The following is a 23,319-nucleotide window of genomic DNA, read 5'->3' on the forward strand; positions in this document are numbered from 1 at the left end:
CCGCGGGGAGCGAACAGCAGATTGTTGGCAGCCAATGGCGAGGACAGGCCGAGGTGGCACCAAATTTCCCGCAGCCAATCGGATCCCGGAGGGGTGGGAAAGAAAAAAAAAATAAAAAAAATCCAGGCATCATGAGAGAGTCTGGCCCTCGCCATCATCCTCCTCTTCCTCAGCATCCTTCCTCCCGCCCCCCGGCCCGCCCCGCCTCCCCTCCCGGCCAGCCGAGAGCCGAGCCCCCGCCGCGATTCGCCGCCCGCCGCGCTGACCCCGCGCATCCTGACCGCGGGCGGGGGGTCACCGGGAGGACGGGGCGCGGAGAGCCCGGCCCCACTAGCCGCCAGGCCAGCAGCCCCGCTTAAATACCTCCGCGCCCGCCTCCCCGGGCTGCATAGCTCTCCGGGAGAGTGGCCGGCAGCAGACAGCTTCCTCCCGCAGACACCGCCGGGACCGGCGCGCCCGCCTTCAGCCGCCAAGGAGCAGAGACCGCGCTGCCCCATGCCTGCGCACTTGCTGCAGGAGGAGGTGAGTAGGGGGCTGCCAGCCGGCCCGGGGGTCGGGTGCTTTGTCTTCCCCTCGCCCCTTCCTCCTTTATTCCTCTCTGCGCTGCTGCTGTCTTGAGGAGAAAGCTGCGGGAACCCACGCGTGTCCGCGCAGGCACACGCACACGGATGCAGGCACTGTGTTTGTGTGCCTGTGTCCTCTCCTGTGCCGCCTCGTTTAGGACACGATTCAAGCCTCACGGTGAGACGGTGAATGGAGCGGGGGTGTCCGCTGCGGGGGTGATCTCCCCCGAGTCCGTGCCCCCGGATGGTCCGAGCACAAAATACCGCTTTTATCTTAAAAACGTCCATCCAAGCCTGCTAGTGAGGGCTGTTCAGGAAGGGTTTTTGTGCCAAAAGGTCGATGGGGTTTTTGGCAGCACTCAATCTCTGATTTTGTGCGGATTTTCTCATTCGCTTGGGTTTCTGTTTGGGTTTTTTTTGAGGAGGGGGGGGATTGTCGGTTGTCGGTTTTTGTTTTTAACAGGAACAGGCTTTCACTTGCAGCGTTTTTAAAGCAAATATTGCAGCAGGGAGCGTCTCTAGGACAGGCGCAAGGTGAAAGCAGCCAGCTGCCCAGATGAAATGAATGACTATCTGCATTGATTGAGCCAAGCAAACATAAAATGGGGAGACTGCCCATTTTTGGCACAAAACATACTCGGATTGACAGCCCAGCACCAGGAAGATGCGGAGAGTTGTTGGATCTTTAGAGATTTTAGGTTTTATTTTTGCCCCTTCTGGCAGCCACCTCTTTGCCCAAGGAGAGGCAGGATGTTTGATTCCAATATGCCTGCTCTGAGCTTCTCATCCTTCCCCTTTCTGCCGATGCCGAGGAGCTCCTTGCTCCCCCAGCTCTGCTCTGTTGCTTGTTGCCAGCGTGCAGGGGTCTCCCTCGGTCCTTTTGTGCAGGTGCCATGACCTTCCAGGGATGCCGTGATGATGTAAATAACTTTGTTCCTCTTCTCACCCGAAACGGATGCCAAGAGCAGTGTGCTCAGACCACATCTCCTGGTTTTGGCATGTCTTTTGCCACATATCCTGAAGACTCGAAAGAATCCTGTCCCCTTGGTCACGTTGGGCGTATTCAATTATATAGTGGACCCGAGGCCGAGTGCCCTGGGGCCCCTGGGCTGAACCCAGCGCAGGAGCCTTTGAGCTGCAGCTGGTTGTATAAGCTGGCTGGCTGCCAGGATCACCTATGGCGTGTTCAGGACTCATAGGGTGGGGGGAGGTGTTGGAGATGGGGGAACACATCTGTTCTGCAGATGAGAGCTGCAAAGTCATTCAGAAATGAGGGAGAGCTCATGAAAATTATTTAGTTGGCTTCCTCCCCTGCTCTGCTCTAGACCAGAGACCAATCCCCAAGATCAATCTCCATCTCATTTTCCTGAGTGGGAGCTCCAGGAGCCACTTGAGCCATAAGGGGGTAAAAATCCTTTTTTTCCTCCTCATTTCCCCTGTCTCCAGCTAAATAGCTGCCTATTCTCCCTCCTCCTAGCTGTGTTTCACAGCTGCTTTATAGCCCTCTTAATATAAGGCCAGTTTACATGTGAGAAATGACCAGTTTGATTATATCTTATAGGTATGCTGGAAAAATTCCTCATGTTGCTACTATGACTCTGGAGGAAGAGGGTTTTTTTTTCCTCTCTGCTGCTTCCTTTGTGCTCTCCTCCTCCTCTGCCCCAGTGCAAATTTGACAGTGACATAAGCTGTCAAGGGGGAGAAAAATGCAACTCCAACCCCGCATTCTTACTCTGGAAGCAGCATGTCCATATGGGGAGCGTTGCCCGTCTAATTATACCACCAGATCTCTGTTGGGAATTTTTCCTGCATAGACAAGTCTTAGGTCTTTTTGGTAGATTGTCATCCCGCCAAGAAAGAAAATTGTGCCTTCCTGCCAGAATGCCAGATGAGAATATCTGACACTTTGGAATGGGCAGGACTTTCCTTGCCTAATCTCTGGATTAGAAGCCATTTCTCACAGCTTTTTGGTGGGGGGATTGCCTCAAAATTCTCCAGCGTCTCAGTTTATCATACCCTCAATACATAAATTAGGAAAGCAGGCATAGGGAGCCTATAGCCGGGATGCAGAGGAGCTGATCCTAAGCTCAGCAGCTGCCTGGGTTCAGTGAAAGCAACAGGATACTTCATGTCCAGGTTTTTTTCCTTTCTAACCTCTGATTCCAGAAAGAAAAACATAAGAGGTAGATGTAGAGATGATTTTACTTCCCAAATGTGGGGGAATCTGTCAGCTTTGCCAGCTCCTCCCTGTAGGAAGGTATGTGTGTAACCCTCTAGCTTCTACCCCTGGGAGAGGGGAGGAGTTGGTGTGGCCACGTAAGCTTTCTGGCCTGATTTTAATGCCTCCCTCTGGAAACTGGGCCATGGCAGGACGGTGGTCTTTATGACTTCTCAGTGTCTGGGTGACAATCTGCTGTTAATTTGGGATTGATTTCTATTGGGAGAAGAGCTTTCTCAGCTTGGCGATGCTCCCTCCCGTGGTTCTGACTCTCCTGTCCCTGCCGCCCAGCCTTTAGTGCCTTTGTGCCTGGAGGCATCAGTATGGGCAGTGGATGGACCTGCCCTGTCCTTCAGGCAGGTTTCTGGTGGTCAAGGTGATGGGGATGGCATATCCTCCCACCTCTCGTACCCCAGGTGCTTGACACCTCAGGGTCGAGCCCAGCTGGGCACGTGGGCTTCAGCCTGACAAGGGGCTGTGCACACCAGCGAGCACGCGGCTGTCATGATGGAAATGGGTGATTCAGGGTTCAGTGACCTGTCTCATTAGGGTCAGGCATGCCTGATCAGGCAGGCTGTCACTCTGCCAGGGCAAACAAGCGTGTGCAGGGGGAATGTTGTGTCACACTTACAGGAGGGAGCCGGGAGCCAGGCTGAGCCAACTTGCTGTTTTAAACTTCCTCTCTGCATGCTGGTGGCCTTGGCTCGGAGGATTGTCTTCCTGTGCCTCAGTTTGCCCGTGGCTGGAAAGCAGGAGAGGGATATCAGGCTTAGCAACAGCCATGGGATAGGATATCTGACTGGAAGCATCTCACTTCACTGCTTCCATCTGCTGATCTCCAAGCTTGTTGGCTTTGCCACATCCCAGCCTGGAAGATGACACAGGGCGTGATAAGGAGGCACCCCAAAGGAATCCCCCTGTAGATCTTCCTGATATTCCTTCAGTGATCCTGTGTGGAGTGACACCAAAGAGGCAGGATACCAGGAACAGCCCAGTGATTTACAGTAAAACTGTTTCAATTCATATTTCTCTCCCACCTCTTTGTCCATTAACAAGATTTCTTTATTGTTCTCTGCTTATGGACTAACCCACCTAAAACTGCTTACTAATAGAACTAAAGGCAAGTGAAAATCTTTGTAGCCTGCAAATGATCAAAGCCACTGGTAGAAAAAAGACTGACTTTCAAGTTTTCTACTTTCTGCATCCTGTCCACCATTCACCTTCTCTTCCCAGAAAGATCAGACCTTCTCCCTCTCAGGCCATGACTTGATGGGGCTAGAACAGGCTCTTCTCGGTGCCAAGGGCTCAGCTGAAAGAATGGAGCCTGCCAAGAAAACTGCAGGCTGCAGTTTTGGTACTGCCAACCCAGCTTTTTGTCTTTCAGTTCCCTGCACCGGTAACCACTAACTTCTTGTTTTGTTTTCTCTTTTTCCTTTCTTGAAAATGTCCACTGCTGCCTCTCCAAGGAGTTCTCCTCCGCTTCCAGCACCAGCACTGTTGGCACTGTCACCTCCCGGGCGACCAGGAATGGGGATGCTGTCATGGCAAAGGACTCATTCAATCATGAGGAATTGGCAGGAGACCGGGGCATGATGGATGATATCTTTGATGAGACCTACAGGGAGAAGGAGGGCCCCAAGCCCCCCATACGATATGTCTGGAGGAATATCATCCTCATGAGCCTGCTGCACCTAGGGGCCATATTTGGGTTGACGCTGATACCGTCTGCAAAGATCCAGACACTGGCATGGGGTAAGCACCTAACTCCACTTGTTCCTTGGCATCTGCAAAACCATTTGTTGGGTGGTGTTTCTTTTTCTCCAGGCCCATATACCTGGGGAGGAGAAATAAGGAAGGTGAAGGTCTGCTGGTAGAAGCAGCTACTCAGTCAGCTCCATAACAAGCTGTGGGAAGGCTTGCTAGTGTCTCTTGTAAGGTCATGCATGAGAGGGAAGGATTTGGCAGAGCATTGCTTGACTGCTTAAAGAGCAAACTTGGTTCATAAGCATTAGGATTGTAAGTAGCCCACACCTGGATATGCAGCCACTGCTGCTGTGAAGCACAGAAAATATCTAATGGAGCAGTGTGACAGTTCCAGAAAGTTAGGAAGAAAGGTGCTATCAAGAGCACTTGAAGGTGTAGCTGGGGAGGCAAGGTACAGGGCTATCTGGCACAAGGCTGCTGCCCAGAGAGAAGAACCTATCTTTACTAAGGGAGGATAAATCCTGCAGAGCCTGGATGTGTGTGTGAGGGGAAAGTGACAAAATGCAGTTGTGTTGCAGGTAAAAGTCAAGAGTTAAGTCTGAAGCTCAGGTCTTTTTATCATTCTTACAAAAGCACAGATTAGCCCCCATCATCCCGGAACTGAGCCTGACAGCTTTCAGAAAATAAATAAGCATCTCTCCAGGCAGCAAATTCCAATGGAAAGCACAACCCAGCAGAAGGTAGCTAGGCAAAGATCCCCTTTCTTGGAGACCTTGCTTTGGGTAGGAAGAAAACTTATCCTTTGACTACTTGAAAGGCAGCTGGGCCTAGGGCCCAAGCTGCAGGGGAGCCTGGCTCTCCACATGTCTTTGTGTGGACCTCTGGAGCAATCAAGAAACCAAATGGTTCCCAGCAGGGAGGGCAAGAAATTGCATCCAACCCCTGCCTTCCTGTTAAACAGAGCATACTGAAACACAAATTGAGAGTCTAATCTGAGACCTGCTGGCATGGCTTTTGGTTTCAACGGTGCTCCTGTAAAGTGTTCATCCAGGAGCAGGGTCCTGGCCAGCCTGGCCTTGGAGTGATCCACATAGTCTGTCACACTCTTTAAGTCTGTCCTCCCAGTGGCTGTGAGAAATGAGTGTCACATCTGGTCTGGGGAGAGATGTCTTCCTGGACAGCCAGGCTGACTCTTTCCCTCTTGGACCACCACCTTAGCTTCTCCCAGTCTGAGGTGTGGGAGGTGAGCGTTACTGGAGGCCACAGGACCTGGTCAGAGGCTGGCTACAGCATCTACAGAATCTGTAGCTTTTGCACTGATGCGTTCCATGTGCAGCCGGTGTGGCCTTTTGAGGGGTTGTTATAAAAGGCTTTGCTGGGCCTTTCCCTTGTGAAAACCTGACAGGCTGCAGTTTTCCCAGGGGTGACAGGGCCAGGTAGAACATGCAGCCTCAGCACGACCTCGGAGGAGAGTTTCAGTGCTCTCAGTCCTACTGTATGTCCCTTCCCCGAGCTCTCAGCTGGAGGCTTGGTGGGGGCTGTTGGCTTCTCTCTCTCACTGAGCTGACAGCCTGGGTCCTCCAACCCCACCCAGACATCCTCAGGGCCATGGAGCAAGAGGAGGGAGGAGGTGGGTCCAGCAGTTTAGTCATTCCATTTCAGGGTGCTGCGATGCACTGTGATTTGTAAATCCATTCAACTCTTCTCCCTTGAGCCTCCCTGAGATACTTAAGTGGGTTTGAGCATCTTGATCCAGAAGGTTAATCCTGCTTTGCAGTCTGCTAAGCCCACCTTACCCCAAAATGGTCTCTGAGGTAGTGTCTGTGCAACCACTCTCCTGTTTAGGATGTCCATATGGCTTCCCCTGGCATTTTGTGCAAATCTGAGTTGCTTTTTACCTGCTGCCAGTCCTTCCTGCTCCCATCCCTCCCCTCCAGTCAGCTCTGATGTGAAGGGCCAGCTGCTCTCCGGCTCTCCTGCTCTCCTGCTGCTGTCAGGCACTGTGAGATTCCTTGGTAGCTTCTGGCATTACAGGTCCCCTAGGAATCAGAGAAGGACACTGAGTTTGGGAAACCTGCACTATTTTGAACTGGCTGAAGATCTGTCCTGTCTTACCAAAGCTGGAGCAGTTCCACACAGCTTCCTGTCCGGCATCCCAGGCACTTGTTCTGGGAAGGGACTACCCTTCCCTGCATCCTGTGGGTAAATCAGAGCTTTTCCCTATATTCTGTTGTCCTCCAGTGCTGATCAGAGGTGGGATACTCTGATCCTCCACAGGTCTTGCTTCTCAGCAAGTCTCCTTGGTCCTTCTTGCATTGCCCTTTTCTGAGTTCATACCTTTCTTCAGCACATACAAGGCATCTGTGGCTGTTAACTATTATCTTCCTGTTTTTCCCCAGAACTGTCTGGCAGGAAGGAGAGGGCTATGGTTCCCATTTTACACACAACGATAGAGCAGCAGAGACTTAGGTTGCTCCATGGGCTCATGGCAGATCAGCTCTCTCAGTGGTAGTTCTGGAGCTGCTGAGGTTTTTGTTTGTTTCTTTGTTTGTTTCTCAGATCATTCCTTCCTCAGGCTGTTCACATATAATATGAAATTAATGTGGCCCCAGATGTTCTTTGCTGTTATGCTACAGGCAGCTGTGATGCCTGGCAGCCAGTCTACCTTCTATATTTTATTATAAGGAGCAATTCCCTGCTTATACCTTCTTCATCCAGGCCACTGTCTCTTTGATGTTCCTTTCCCTCTGAAACCAGTTATATTGGTGACTGTATTCTCTTCTGTTTTCATTTCTCTGTGTGCTAATTCCTCTTTGTCTCTCAAGCTCTCCGGCCCTGCCTTCATCATTGTTTGCTGTTCTGTGTTTCTGTGTGCATTGTATCCCCTGATCTGTTTCTGGTACAGAGCTTCCCAGAACCAGCTGGGGTTGTTGATCAGGTGAGAGCTTCCATAACAAGAGCTCTCCAAGCCCTTCCAGCACTATGGCTTTCTAGCCAGCTCCCCTTGTATTTGCACTTGACAGTGGCCAGTCTTCTTGGGGATCATGGGCACAAAGGGGATGACTGACAGTTTCTTCTCTAGCTGCTCCGAACCTCCCTGGAAACATGATTTGCAGGTTTTGTTTCTGGCCCCCTGCTGCAACAGACTGACAATATTTGTGTTAGCCCCTGTTGGCCTGGCCAACACTGCTATAAAACAGTGATGGTTCCTCTTGATGTGCTGCTTTGGACAATAACCCAGCTCCCTGGTGTGCCAGCAACATGAGCTGATACCCTTTTTTGATGCTGCTACTTTGGACCAAGGAGAATCTCGCTGAATAATTAGGCAACTCTTGACAGCCTGTAGGTTTTCCTTGCACTGAGCAGAAGCTCAAAGGACAGCTGCTGGATCAGGGACACTTCTTCATGTAAACATCTGTGGTGCTGATTGCAGATGACACATTCCTGTTGCAGTCAGCACACTCTTGGCTTGCCATCATAACTTGAGGTCTGAATCTGGGTTCCAAAGAGCGGGTGAGTCACATGGGTATGTCTGAATATGGAATGTTTAGGGTTTAATTTTGGGGGCAATGAGTGTGTGTTACTGCTGGTTGCCATCATTCTTTGTGTTCCAATGGAATGGGTAATTGGAAACATCACCTGTGAGTTGACAGTCTTTTGGATCTTTGACACTTCAAAGCATGGTGTAGAGATGACTTTGAAACCTCAGCTAGTAGAGTCCCTAAGTCATTCGGTCTGGTCCGGATTCAAAAGGTATCTGTGAAATTCTGTACTACTTTATTTCATCTTCTCTATTCTCTTTCCGGTTTCACTCTTAGTGAATGATCTTGGAGGAGATTTTCTTCTTCCTTCCATATGAGTTGCTTATTCCCAGGGTTGCAATGATCATCATTATACCTGTTTGTGGAGATGAGCCCTCTAAATCATTAGGGTGCTGGATTCTTCTGTTTTCTATCAGGCTTTTCAATCTTATTGTCCATATTCTGTCACTGTCACAACAACTTGCAGGTAAGGCTGATGGAACTAATAGTGCCATTGTGTTTCTGTGGGGCTGGGTGTCGTGTGCTTTCCCACAGAAAGTGTCTGCTCCTTACACCTGCTGTCTATGGGCAAGAGGTGAGGCAGCACAGGACTGTAATTGGAATTGTGTCCATTGTAGTGACCTGGGACACAGCTCCAAGAGAAGTCAACACAAGCTGTTGAGGTTCATGGGCTTTGGATTTGGATTAAGGATGTGACTGTTCTATAGCCCACCTGAAAGCAGTGGGTACTCTTCCAAATTTTTAACAAAAGCTTTCAGTCAGGGCTACCCAGGAGCAAGCACTGGGTTGTCTGCTTTCTGGCTCTGTTGGTACCTTCACCGCATCTCTTTTTTTTTGATTCCTTCTGCTTGCTGATATGTCCTTATTGCTGATGTCATCTTTTCCTAAGGGGGATATCCACAGCCAAATTCTAAGAATTGCCTGTATAGAAGACATACAGATGAGCTTCCTTATTGCAAAGCTTAAATACCATAGTTCTTAGCTAGTCATTTTCCTGGGGGCCTCTTATACCAAAAAATTCCCAGTCAGCATGTGAGAATTCATTAGAGAGAGAAGCCTGAACTCAGGGCTGTGAATAGGGCCTGTATTCACCTAACCTGGCATTAACTTCTTAGTACCATTGAAGATCCTGAAAGACTGCAATGTTCATTTCTGTCCCCAGTGCACTATTAACTCATGCCTACCTGCCCCACAGTGGAGAGCTGGACTCTTTCCCCTGCAATTTGCCCCCTACATCCTCTGCAAGCCCCTACATCCACTTTCCACACACTCCCTGTCTGCTGTTTTTCATAAAGACTGTGTAGGCTGGAGGATGAATCCAGACTCCTGGGTGCTGCTCTCAGCTCTGACATAAACTTGCTTGTCACCCTTCAAACCTACCTCAGCTACTGAGGTGTGCACCATAGGTATAAAGTTGCCTAGAGGTTCTGTGGAATGTGGTTTGCAGGGTACAGCAGCTTGTGTTCGAGGGAGGATGGTGGTGAGTCACACTTCTGCCTCTAGCACAAAGTATATACAGCATCCAAGAGCAAGTTTTGTGGCTAATGCAGTGTCTGAGGCCAGAGATGTTCTCCATATCAGAGCCATATGTTTCAAGGTTTGCTCTTCTGTATGAATCTGTGGGGATAGTGACTGATTTGAGTCTTCAGATCTAAAATCAATGGGGAACAGGTCATGACCTAGTTCATAACTTTTAATTCATCATCATGGAGCTGACTGAGACCTTCCAGGTGTCCAGCATAAGTACTTTCCTGTCCAGTAAGGCCAAAGGAAGACCTGAACCAAATGTCCCGCTCCAGCATCCCTTGTCCCCTTGTCCAGCTTTGTGAGCTTTGTCTCATGGAAAGGCTGGATCTTGCTGGATCTGCTGCATTTGCATGCATCTTCATCCCTCTTCATGCCCTGTAAATCACTATGACCAGTGACTGCTTGGGTACTCTGAGAGACCACTGAGGTGTTGTGAGGCATGAGGGAGAGGTGTGCTAGTACAAGGCTTGCTCTGCACTTGGCAGAAGCCAAGGGAGAGGATGAAGATGGGAACTCAGGGTCAGATCATCAGACAGGGAAGTTCACTTTTATACAGTGGGATGAGAATGAGGAGGATTCATGCAAGCTGAAGGGGCCAGAAAAGGGTGTTAAAATCAGCCATCAGCAGATAGAGGATTAGGTTTGGAATGTAGAAAAACAAAAAGGTGACAGAGGGAAGAGAGAGCAGAAGATTATAGGAAATAAAACCTCGATTATTTTGAATGAAAGAACAGGGACTTGAACATGTCTCAGATCTCTGACTTCAGACACATTTCTAGCAGAGTATCTGTTTTCTAGGTCTGAGATAAGCTGTACTAGAGCCATTTGGCTGGAGTGAATGGTACTGTCAAACATACCAGTTGTTCTTATCCATGGGCTTACATGTAAAAGTAAGGAGATGTTGTAATGATTGATCCAATTGTCTGAAATCTGCAAATTTATACCAGTTTCCCTCGGGGAGCTGGGAAAAGGGTATCTCTTCCCCCAGGGGACTGAAGGTGGATCAGCTGACCTGTGCACAGATGTTCACCCTTCCCTATCCGTGTCTGGGCTTGCAGGGCAAACCATTGAATGCACTCCAACTTTCTGCCCAACTTCAGTCAGCTGAAAGTGAAGCCCAGGTTTCAGTGGGATGGTAGGTTAGATCTTTTTCTAGCCAGCCTCTGCTCAGAAAAGGGAGAAGCCAAACCCTGGGCTTGACATGTACCCCTGAAGAACTGTATGATCATTTACCACCTCTAGGTGACAAAAGTGCAAGAGATAGGAAAGCAAGTCCCTTGATTATTTGAGGTGGGTGAAAGAGGGAAGCTACTCTCTGGGGGACTGCAGAGCTGTTACCAGAGGACTCTATGGAAGCAATCGCTTTATGCAGTTTTGAGAATCCTGCACCATGACAGACAGGCACTAGGACAAGGAACCAATTATCTTGTGACTGTGCCTGTAAGAAGCAGCCTTTTCCCTTGTCAGAGTTGAAAAGCTGAAGTGATTTGCCCCATGTGTCTTTGGAAGCCTTTGGTAGCTTGGGCACTCTCACACTGATTTTTATTGCCCCAGTCTGTGCTTGCCATGGGTTCCTCTCTTGCGTATACAGCTTTGGGGGAAGACCTGCCTCTGTGTTGCTCTGCCTGAAACTCAGCTGCAAGCTGACTTGCTCTAACTGGTCCAACACTTTCTTTTCCTCTCCAGCTGTTGTGTGTTTCCTGGTGAGTGCTCTGGGAATAACAGCTGGATCTCACCGCCTCTGGAGCCATCGGTCCTACAAAGCCACGCTGCCCCTGAGGATCTTCCTGACTATTGCAAACTCCATGGCCTTCCAAGTAAGCACCTCCTCAAATGTATCTCTGGTCCTCAGAAGGAAGTGCTCCTGTAGGAAGGCCTGGATCCAGGCCTCAGATACATGGCACAAGCTGATGGAGAGGTTCTACATCTTGTTAGGAAGCAACCCGCCCTTTCCATCCAGCACTGCAGTGCCAAAGTCCATCTCATTGTCTTCACCTTGTCTCATCAGAGGGTGACTGAGACAAACTGAGTGGGGAGAGGACTGTTGGCCAAGACCATGGGTAGGAAAGCTCTCCAAAGCAGGAGTGTACCCTTCCCACGAGGTGTGCTCTCTCTGTGCTTGCTCCAGGTCCTGTGAAAGAGGTGTGGAAGCGCTAAGTGCTCTCCTGGGTGAGGTTGCCTCACCCTGCTCTTGCTGCATAGCTGATAAGGAGGAAACATCTGCGCAGCCCAGAGAGCCAGGCTGTGGAATCTGCTGCTGCAGAAAGACCAAGAACTTGTTAAAATGATGCAGTTAAGAGAGATGCTTCTTTGGTTCAGGAGCATGATATTAGGAATAATGCTGTTTTAAGTCATATCACTGACTCCTAAAGAGTCATCACAGGTCAGTGATGTTCCTAGGAGAAAAGGGATGGGCCCATTCAGAGTGGCACAAGTGACTTCAGGCAGCTGATAAGCACCTCAAGGCATTACCCAACCACTAAGTGAAGCTCTTAACAATCCACAAAGCAAACAAACCAGGGAGTCCTCAGGGACTGTAAAAAGTAGCAGGGATGGCCCTTCAGAAGTTACAGTGAAAACCCAGACTGGCAGGGCACAGAAAAATCCTAGTGGTCTCATGGGTTTGCTGCTGTGAGGCAGCTCTGACAGTGCTCTGTTCTCCAGCTTCAATTCAAGGGACTTCATGCAGGCTTGCTCATAGGAAGTACTCAGGAGGGTGGCTGGGTGCAACCTTTTCCACTAGAAGGGAAGAGAATATTACAGCTGCTTTGCCCCTAAGTAATTTGGTACTGGGTGGCAGGTAAAGCCCAGGTGGACCAAGGATTTTATGTCCCTTTCCCCCCCTGTGTAGCCATAGAGGACATAGACACTTCATTGGCCTGTAATCAGAACAGAGTGGGGATGGGGTTTTTTCAGCCTTTCTAAAACAGGGTTCACTTTCCTATTCTTTGTGAGCAACAAACCAGAGTGTCTCATCAGGATGAGGAAGGACCAAGCTCCTAATTCCAGCTGCTGGTCCAGCACTCAGCAAGGAAACGGGATAGGCTGCTGTGTACTGGCTAGTCTCACACAAAGACCATCTTTCACAGGGTTATAGGGCACAGGGTGAAGAATTTGCTGAGCTGTTGCTGTAGGGGATAGGAATAGACAAAGATGACACAGACAGATATTTCCACTTCAGTAGGAACTAATCCAAAGTTCTACTGAAAATTCAATACCATTCCTCATGGATTTTTTTTTTAAGTTACTTTCAGTGGGATCAAGAGAAGGTTTATTTTCAATTTCCCTCATTCTTGTTAATGACAGTGGCTCTTAAGATCAAGACTGGTAACTTTTAAGACTAGAGGAGACTATATATTATCTTAGTTGAGATCCTCTAAAAAATGCCTGTTGGCTGTTTGGAGACCTATGGCTAGTGATTTCAGGGAATTCAGGAATTCTGCCCCTAGTCGGCTCTGCCATCTGCAAGACCAGGCAGCTGCAGCACAACAGAAACTCTCCTGGTTACAGACTGTAGCTGTAAGGCATTCTCCTGGGCTTTGCTTGCTGGTCACAGAAAGCCATGATTTTTAGACAGGGTTAGAAGTGGTCCCAAAATAATATCTAGAGAAAAGATAAAGTTGCACTCAAAATTCTTACTCTTCAACTTTGAGGCCCTTGATTTGTGTTTGTACAGAGTGGGGGTGGTGGATGAGGTGCTCCATCTGAGTTTCCAAACATGTACCTCCCACCTCTAGCAGAAGGATTTCCAGGCAACAGGGAAAGCCTCCCCAGATGTGTGAACCTAAGCTCTCTGTCAGCTTTCAGTCTGGGATTTCTCACATTCTGTGATGCTGGGCAGGGCCTGGAATGTGAGAGGTGAGGTCACAGGTGAAACATTTCCAGCACAGGTAATGGCTGTGCTTCTCTGCTTAATGGAGAGGGAAGGCTTCTGGACCATCCTCTTCTGAGCGGATGCTGAGTGACCAAGCTCCAGCTAACATCAGTGCGGGCTGGTGATCTTTGGAGGTGCTTAGGATTTGGCTGGAAGGAAGGCAGAAGTTCCCAGGATCTGGAAACGAGTGCAAGTTGAATTCTGGGCCAAGTCTAGTGTTTCCTGTTTGCATGGCCTGCAGGTAAATCATGTTATCTCGTGTTGCCATGCTTGAGAGGGACTTGATGAGTTGTGTGGCTGCCACAGGCTCTTGGATAAGGCACTTGGTCTTTCCAAGCAAGAAATAGGGATGATTATGCCACTTCCCTACCTTCAAAGTGTTTGAGGAAATGATCTATATACTTACAAGATTATGGAGCATCTTCTGTAATAGAGGTAATAGAGGTGTGCTTGGATCTCTTCAGTTTTCTAGGATGGTGTAATCAAAATCTTGGTGTAAACGAATAAGTACAGGCTTATTAAAATCTGTTCTTAAAAGTGGCCAAAACAATAATTTCTTAATACAAATAATGAAAGCTTTTCACTTTTTCAAACGGTACTGATTTTGCAGCTTAAGCAGAATGGTTGTGGAACCAAAGGGGTTGTTTTTTATAGCTGTCATTGAAATGGTGGTTTTATTTCTAAAGAGGGGCCTTCATTTTAAAACAATTTGATTTCCAAGTAAAAAAATCACTCCCAAGTTAAACAGACTTGATTTTGCAATCCCAGGAAAAGCAAGGCAGGTTGACCCATAGAAGATGTCAGTGCAGAGGGAAAGAGTGGGTTAATCAGTCTTATCTGGCACCCTGTAGGGATAAGTGATCAACAAGAGCTGAGGGCGTGAGGTAGGAGGCACCAACTGGCTAATGAAGGCTGGCTATTGGGTTGCAGGGATCGGGGGACAGGCTGACCAGTCAGGGCCTGTGATGCTGTAGAGGATGTGCGAGACAAGCCCTAAACTTAAAGGATTAAAAAAACCAAAAAAACCAACACAAAGGCAGACCATCAAAGAAGCAGATTTAAAAGATAATTGGAGTTGTTGAGCAATGAAGATGTCTCCACTCCTGTTGCTTTGCAGAATGACATCTATGAGTGGGTTCGGGACCACCGTGTCCATCACAAGTTCTCCGAGACAGACGCAGATCCTCACAACGCCATGCGGGGATTCTTCTTCTCCCACGTTGGGTGGCTGCTGGTGCGCAAGCACCCGGACGTCATAGAGAAGGGTCAGAAGCTGGACCTGAGTGACATGAAGGCTGACAAAGTGGTGATGTTCCAGCGGAGGTGAGTGGTGGGGTCAGCCCTGGCTCAGACCCACATGAGACGGAGCAGGGACCCTGCAAATGGGCTGGGCACCCCAAGAACCTTTGGTAGAGCATGAGGGCATTTGAGAGCACCATGTGAGAAGTGTGCTGTGGGATGAACTTTGCTGTGGGATGAACTGTGAGAAATGAGCTGTGAAGTATTCAGGAGCCAGTGCAACCTCCAGCCCTCCCACACCCCTTTCTTGCCCACCTACCCTGCAGCATCTGGCTAGCAGTGGACGGAGCTTCCAACTGCACAGCACCTCCACACCTGCCTACCCTCAACAAACTGCTGCTTTGGATGGCCGAGAGCTCGCCCATGGGTGCCTCTGGGCCATCCTCAGAGGTGCTCTGGTACACCTTCCAGGCCAATCTGCAGCCCCTCTACTACAAGAGACTACTGTCTCTTGGAAGAAGTGTGGTGAAAGAGGAAAACAGGGACATCAGAGGGGAAGTAACAGGGGAGGACAGTCTTGATCCACTGGCAGATGGGGCCAAAAGCAGCAGCTCGTGTCTGGATGCAAAATGATGGGGACATTGCTTTCTGCACGTGTGAGACTGAGACTTAAGTTTTGAGTCTTGTTCCTGGTGATAAGGCTTGGGGGTCTCCAGGCATGGCCTCTGCACATCTAGGACAAAAGATGCAGGGCTCAGGAGTGAGGTGTTTCTGCACTTGATATTTCTTGTATATCTGAATGTGAATACTCCAAAGGGGAGGAATGAACCAGCCCAACCTGTCCTACCTCTGCCACTGAGCCCTTTCCTCCTGGTCCCTTCCTTTCCAGATACTATAAGGCTTCAGTGGTGTTGCTGTGCTTCACGCTGCCCACTGTAGTGCCCTGTTACTTCTGGGATGAATCCATCGTCATCAGCTTCTTCATTCCAGCCATCCTGCGCTACACCATAGGGCTCAATGCCACCTGGCTAGTGAACAGTGCTGCCCACATGTACGGCAACCGGCCGTACGACCAGAACATCAACCCACGGGAGAACCCCCTGGTCAGCCTGGGGGCCATAGGTATGTTCAGCATCCATGTCGTTTGTTGCAGATAGACTCCCCATAGGGCTGCAGCTGGTTCTAGGGAATTCTGTGAATCCAGATGTCCCCATTTCACCCTGCAACTCTTCCCCTCCAGCCTTTGCATCTGGAGGTGTTTCCCTGGGTGGCCAGTGAGTACGTAAGGGCAGTGGGGTTATCAGCTCCCACCAGCCCCTCTCCGGGCTGGACAGAACTCTGCTGCACTTAGCACCTCTTTATCTCAAGAGCAATATTTTATTTACCCTGCTCAAAGGTCTCTTCCCCTTTCACTAGCCAGAAAAAGGTGTGCTGCAGTCTCTGCCTATCTGTCTTAGTTTGCAGCTTGAAAACCAGGACATGCACATTTGGACATGTTCTCAGGGAAGCATGGTACTTGAAGATGAGATGAGACACATCAATCACCTCATGCATTTTCCTGAAATTTTTGGGACCTAGGAAAGTACATCCCATAGTCAACATTTGCCCGGATCTGCACCTGGATTTTTAGAAGGCAGGGGTTTGATCTGCAGAGACTCAGGAGGGGTAGGAGCAAGAGTCCAGGCGATGTCATTGAAGAGGTGAAAACTGAAGGCAGGTTTGACAGTGCTCAGAGTAGAGCAGATCTACTGACTGGAGTAGATCACTTAGTACAGGCCTGTCTGTGTTACTCCCATCTGGAAATGCCTTTTGGATTTGGTATTAGGACTGCCAGTGCTGTAGGAGTATCATCATCCAGGGCCTTTCTCAGTTGTTCACTACACATTTGTTTTCCTCTTAAGCACCCAAGGTCCTCTGTGACAGTCATTGTCTCGCATGGGCCAGTCCAGGCATGTTAGAGCATGCTCAAATGAGAAGGGGTAGGCTGTAGAGAGGTGAAATTAGGCTGAGAGGAGAGAGGTGCCTGGACTCAATCCAGAGCCTGTTTCAGGAATGTGGTGCTTTGGGCCAGGATTAAGGGGCCATCACCTAGAACTCTGCAACATCCTCTCCCTGGCTGTGTTTTGCAGGAGAAGGCTTCCACAACTACCACCACACCTTCCCCTACGACTACTCCACCAGTGAGTTTGGCTGGCACTTGAACTTAACCACAGCCTTCATTGACCTCATGTGCCTCCTGGGACTGGCCAGCGATCGCAAGAAGGTCTCCAAGGAGGCCATCCTGGCTCGGAAAATGCGGACTGGAGATGGGAGTCACAAGAGTGGCTGAGTTCCTGCTCCCCTTCACGCACACATCCGCACCTCTCCTTCTTCCTTTTTTCTCCCTTTCTCCCTTCCTGACCCCTCTGAACACGCTGGACAAAGGTTTAATGTTCTGTTTACTAACTATTGAATAATGCTACCAATTTGCTTAACACAATGAGTTTTAACTCCCCCTCCCATGCTGTATTTTACGTGATGTATTTAAGATCTAGGACTCTGCCTTTATAACGCAAGGCCATCCCTTTCCCTCCTCTCCTTTTCCTTCCCATCCTTTCTCCCCCGCCTCATTTCGCATCGTCCCGGTCTCTCCCTGGCAGAGGAGCTGGTAGGCAGCAGCCCAGGGGGGGCCCACTGCAGCCAGCTAAGTACTGTGGAGTTAAGGGAAGCCTGTAGCAGCCAGCTGAGGAGTTGAGCCAAAGTCAGCGACCCTCTCCCCACCACCTTCCCCTCAAAATCCCTTCCTCTGTCCCTCCACCTTTGTCAAGGGCTGCTGACAGACATGGCACAGCTAAACTGCTCTCCTTGGGAAAAGCAGCCCCATCCCCTTCCCTTGCCATTGGATAGAGAGCTGTCTCTTTCCAAGATGTCTTTTGGGAAGTGTTCTCTCCCCCCTCCCCCCTGCACAGCCTCTCTGGCTGGGTAGAGGAGAGCCCTCAAACTCTCTCAAAGCTCCAGCCAGGTCCACCAGTGGGCTGGAGCAGGGATCTGGTGGCCACAGTTGGCATTGGAGGGGGAGCACTGGTGGCCTTATAACCTCCTTCGTCCAGCTTCACAGCCTCCCTCCCTGCAGTCTGCTGTGCCCCATGCCACCAGGGAATGAAGGCAGACCCTGGTTTTGTCCTCCACAGCCCTTCTGGAGAGCCAGTGGGGAGGGGGACAGATGGAGGGCTGTGCCACTGGTTGCTGTGGGGCAGCACCAGCCCGGGGTGGTTTTGTTCACCACCACTGCTGAGATTTTTGCCAGCAAATAGGACTTTGCCAAAATGGAGAGGGGGAGAAGGATGTAAACCAAAGCTCTGCTGCTGAGTTAAACTGATCTATATGCTGGAGGAATATGCCACTCACTGGGTGGCAGGCAGATGTCCCGATGTCTGTGCCTGGATGTAGATGCCCATCCTGTACTGAGCGCAGGGATGGGGCAGAGGAGCACCTGCAGGTGTAGGGAGAGGTGAGGGTGTCCTCGGGAGCAGGTCTCCCCATCCTCAGGGGCTCTGCTGGGTGGATTAACAAGTGCCTGAGAAACACCAACGCAGAGCCAGTGGCACAGGGGGCTCACAGGAGATGAGTCTTCTGGGGTGAGACACTGCTGCTGCTGTGGGCTACCTCCCAGCTTTTCTGCCCAGATCTACTGGGGTGCTTTGCCCTTCCCTGATCCTCTGGGGGAGGCACAAGCAGCTCCTTGTTTGCCAGCCCCCTTGCTGAGCCATCTCACCACCTTGCTCCTTTGCTGGCAAGGCAGGCAGTGAGGGTGGCTGAGCCCGTGAAAAGGTCAGTTGTACCATGAGAACATATGGGCATGCAGCTGGAGGGTGTGCTGGGGAAAAAGGTCCTTGTGGGTGTTGTTACCTGCAAGATGCAGAGACCGCAGCTTGAGTTCAGGTGGTGGGTTAGGTACTGGGCATCATGGCCTCAGGTCCCTCACTGGGCTGAACGTGCTTTGTTTTCCCCTTTGGCTCTCCCCATCATTATTAATTTTTATTATCATTATTCGTTGTAGCAATAGTATTGTTTTTGTTGCTTAAATGCATCAAATGGAACTGGAGGAAAGCATGAGAGGTGGCCAGAACAAGGTGATGCTGGAGTGGGGTTTGCAGTGTTTCCTGGATCCAGGCAGGCCAGGGAGAGCAGAGATGGAGAAGATGCCAACTTCCTCGTCTCAGCTCTGCCAAGCAGCTTCACAGGAGAGAGTCTCTGCAGCTTTGCTTTCTCCTACTGCTATGAAACTCACCAGGAGCAAGGATAGCTCTCCTTAACAAGAGCGTGCTTGTTACTCAGAAAAGAAGTCCTCCTCCCTGCCACCACCACAGCCTTGTTATTGCTCAGCAACAGGACCCTTAAAGGTTTTGAGCCATCAGGAGCAATGTGGTTCTCCAGTTGAGATATATAACTGGGAGATATGGAGCAGGGAGCTTTTCAACTCCCAGTGTCAGGAGACAGCATCCTTACTGCTTGAGGGCCCATGGCTGCCTGGGGCTAAGGGGCTTGTGGCTGGAATTGTATCCTACCATTTAAAAAACCAGAAAAAGCCATCAAAGAAAAAAAAAAGGGAAAAAGAAATAAACACTGTTAGCTTTGTAATTGCAGGTTGACTTAGCTCTAGTCTAAACCCCTCTGAACTCGTAGAAGTCTCCTGGGAGAATGGATTTGCTCCAGCCAGTCATTTGAAAGTGCTGTAGGGAGGGGAGAAGGTGAGGAGAACGATTTTCTTGCTCCTGGTGCCCTTAAGGTGTTGTGTGACATACCCTATGGTAGGGAAGCATGCTGTGACATGCTGCAATATTATACATCCTCTCAGCAAAGACGCTGGGCTTGACAGCAAGGGTTCCTTTCAAATTTCAAGTGTTGATTCGGGTCCAGAATCTGGAATTGGGGTGGAAGCTGAGGAGCAGTAACCAAACAGTCCTGGTGTTTGCCCAGTCACTTTAAAGGTAGATTGGCAAATATCTCTGGGTGCCTTAAATCTTTCTTTAATATACATAGGAGTATTGACAGCTATTTGCCGGTTTTTTTTTTTTTTTTCTTTTTCTTTTTTTTTCTTTTTTTTTGAATTACAAACATTTGAGGGGTTTCTTAATTATTTAATTGCCTACATTAAACTGTGGGTGCAGGTGATTTTGAATGTATTTGAGTTAGAATTTTTGTTAGATTATGAAACAGATACAACACTTTAAGTAGAACTTTGAGATATATATATATACACCTATAAATATATATATATATTTTTGGTGGCATGTTTGTATCCTGGATGCGTTGTCTGTATGTTTAGCTTAAACGATTCTGTGAGAGGTGGAAGCAGAGAAGGCAGTGGTGGGACCTTGTGGCTAGAGCAGTTGTTCTCCTGGGACCTGTTCCTGGCTTACCTACTCACTCCCTGCGTGATGTGGGATGGAGTCACTAAAAAAAACACTCTGCCTCAGTTTCCCTACCTGTTGCAGGGACGAGGCCCTGCCTCCCAGGGGTGTGCTGAGTCTCACTGCCAACCCACCGAGCGCAGAGGAGGGAGGTGTACTCACCACACACGCACTGCTGCTGGCAGAAGCATGGACTGGTTTTTTTTCCAAAACCGTTCCCAGCCCCGCTGGTATTGTGAAGAGCAGATGTCCAAGTGTTGGGTTTTTGGGGAAGGATTGGAAAGTTGAATCTGCACATTGTCTAAGCTCTGTCACTGTTGAAATGTGAGTAGGATACGATTTTTCACAGCTTAGGGATTTCTGCATAGTAGTATCTCTGTTTTGTGTACTGGAAAAGAAAAAAAAACAGAAAACTTTTTGAAATAATTTCTACTAATATGGAAACAGACATCTGGTTGTGCTGATCTGAAATTTTATTTGTTCATAATAAAAATGTTACTTTAAATCTTGTTGAACCAGTGAGACGGCGGGTCAGTAAAGCACGTGAAGCCCCACAGGGCTGCAGACCATTCCCAAATCCTCCTCCGTTCCAGGAGAACGGGGAAAAAAAAAAACAAACCTCTGGCTCTTTAAGCGCCATGAATGAGCGGATTATAATGGTTTTCATACTCCGGCACAGCACAGCCCGGCCCTGCACACCCTGCCAAGGCTGCCCCTGCACCGCGGGGTTACTACAGGTTAATCCCGGCCGGCCCGCTGCCAGAGCCTCGGGCTGGCGGATAGACATGCAGCATAACACGTAATACTGGCAGCCCGGCACTCCATCGCCCCGGACAGCCGTGGCCACCACCGCCTCAGGAGGGTGCATTCACCGAGAATTTTCCTCCTGCAAGAGTCCCGGGCTCTCCCTCCCCTTCCACAGCTGGAGGGAAGTGAAAGACGGGGGAATCCCCCGCACCGCATCTAGCAACTGATCCTAGCTCCCTGCGCTTGCCTGCTCCCCACCCAACAGCCTTTCAAACATCTGCTCTTAGCACCGAGTAAGGCCACCTGGGCATGGCACCAACTCGCTCCCTCCAGAGATGGCCTTGCCTGCAGCAACGGCACCACCCGCGGCACTCGGGGGTCACCCAGGCAGCACCTTGCAGCCAGAGCGCTCGATTTCTCAGCAAAATTGGCCAACACTTCGGTTTCCATCTGCAGCTTCTGCTGCTGGAAAGGCCTTTGGGTGGGAAGGCCAGAGCCAGAGCACTGCAAACCAGAACGTGTGCCTGCTGGAGGGAGAGGAAGGTTGCTTGGGAGGAAGGCCTGGGCTCTTCCTTAGCAGCATTCTCTGGGCTGGAGGTGCGTGGCCCCCTGACACTGTGGCTGTCCTGAGCTCTGGGTACGCTCTGGTCACGGGAGCATGTCCCTGGGAGTGACAGAGAGGTGCTGCTTCTGATCATGCAGTGCACATTTTATGCCAGCATAGCCCCTCCTAAGACAAGCAAAACAGAGAAAGCAAATCTTCAAACCTTCCGATTATTCAGACAAACCTAAAAATATAGTTAATGATCCCTCTTGTCTGGATTTCATGAGAGTGGAACTCAGATCTCAGCCTCTCCCTTCTTGTTAAAGGCTGTTATTAACTCCCCTGCCCAAAATATGTTTTCCTGTAACTAACAAGCCCTTCAGCAGCGCCAGCTCAGCACTTCGAGCTGGTTTCCTGCGTTTCACAGACATTATTATTATTCCCGATTTCTTATGTATTCCATGAATTTGGGGTTGCAATTCCAGCGCACCCCGACATTACTTCTGCCACCCGACAGCGGAGGGAAGGGTTAAAGCCCCAGCCAGCTCTGCTGGGTAGGAGAGGACAGGCAAACAAGTGCCCGCTTGTTCAGAGGGAGCGCCGGGGGGCTACTGGGTGCCAGCGTGTACCCCCAGAGAGCGGGGTGCGCACAGGCTGCACTGTGCACCGGCACAGCCTCGGGAGAACGCCCGGACCCCCCCTAAGCTCCCACCTCCCGTGCTGCGGGCTTACACACGGCAGCCCGTGGCGAGCTGTGACGGGCCCCAAGCCACAGCCCCCGCCCCCCGGGCACTGGCCAGCCCGGAGCCACCGCCGGCTGACAGAGCACAAAAGGGGGAAGGAACCAAACCCCAAGCCCGCCCGCGGTGGGCCGGGCTTCCCCGCGGGTTACTGACGGTCGCCCCGCGGCGCCGGTCCGCGTGTGCGCAACGCCCACAGCTCCTGACCCCGCCGGGGCCAATCCCGCCGCCACACCACACGTCACGCCACGTCACGCCAGGCTGTCCGTGACGCCACGCCCGGGTCGAGCCGCGAACCTCTGCGCTCGAACCCGTACTCGGATATATAGACACAGTCACAGGTATCGGCCATAAAATAGGGTGTTTATGTTTTGGAAAGAGGCTTAAAAATAATGCTGGTTTCATAGCTATACACGTTAGCAGTGTTACAGCCGTTTCTGAACGTATGCTGAAGCCTGGCATTACATGGAAACAATCAAGTCCTTCCTTACTTGGAATTCTCAACTAAAAAAGCAGCCTGTAAATAACGTGTTTTATCTCTTCTTCAACTGCATGGAAAGATACAGCCCTTTGCTACTATTTCATGACGAAGACCATAGTGACAACAGCTATCCGATGCCAGCCTGGCTTTCTACCAAACACATCTGCTTGTTTTAGTTTTTTTGTTTGTTTTTTTTTTTTTTTTTTGGGGGGGTGGGGGGCTTTTCAGTTCTCCTAAAATAGCTTTTTACAAAACACTGATATTCAGCACTGAGAAGAAATGCCTGTCCATTTCCTTCAGCCACATCATAAGCTGAGTAAGCAAGATGGTCATTTTGACATTCCTCCATCTACAGAGAGGTTTTACATTCTGTCAGACTGACATAGGTACATAAAATTAATGGTTTCTGAGGTAATCACCCAATTCTGGTCACACCTGGCATGTGATTTTTAGCATTCATAAACAGGAGACTTACACAGTCATAATACTGCACTTCTTCCTTGTCTTTCTGAGCTGACTAATTAAATAGATCCAAATACCATGAATTTAACTGCCATTTTATCACCTAAAATGTATTCCCCCTGACCTTGAATCCCGATTAAACTATGCTTAGATACATTGTTCCTTCGTGACCATTGGGAAGTGCATAAGTAGAAAACACCGATAATTGGTTTGCTAATTAAGAAAGCCTAAAGCTGTGGCCACAGTTTCTGGATGTTTTCCCCCCTTCAAAGAGGTGAGGGAGCA

General features: G+C 49.8%; 1 protein-coding gene across 1 annotated transcript; it reads left to right on the top strand.

The window, feature by feature from the left end:
• Positions 1 to 214: 214 nt before the first annotated feature.
• SCD (stearoyl-CoA desaturase) lies at positions 215 to 20,565 on the top strand. The gene is made up of 6 exons (XM_008503972.2): positions 215 to 522; positions 4,248 to 4,533; positions 11,241 to 11,371; positions 14,546 to 14,751; positions 15,557 to 15,789; positions 16,797 to 20,565. The coding sequence occupies exons 1-6, from the start codon at positions 496 to 498 to the stop codon at positions 16,994 to 16,996; spliced, it is 1,083 nt and encodes a 360-aa protein (XP_008502194.1). The 5' UTR covers positions 215 to 495; the 3' UTR covers positions 16,997 to 20,565.
• The last annotated feature ends 2,754 nt before the right edge of the window (positions 20,566 to 23,319 follow it).

Source organism: Calypte anna, chromosome 6 (assembly GCF_003957555.1).
Source record: "Calypte anna isolate BGI_N300 chromosome 6, bCalAnn1_v1.p, whole genome shotgun sequence".
NCBI lineage: Eukaryota > Metazoa > Chordata > Aves > Apodiformes > Trochilidae > Calypte > Calypte anna.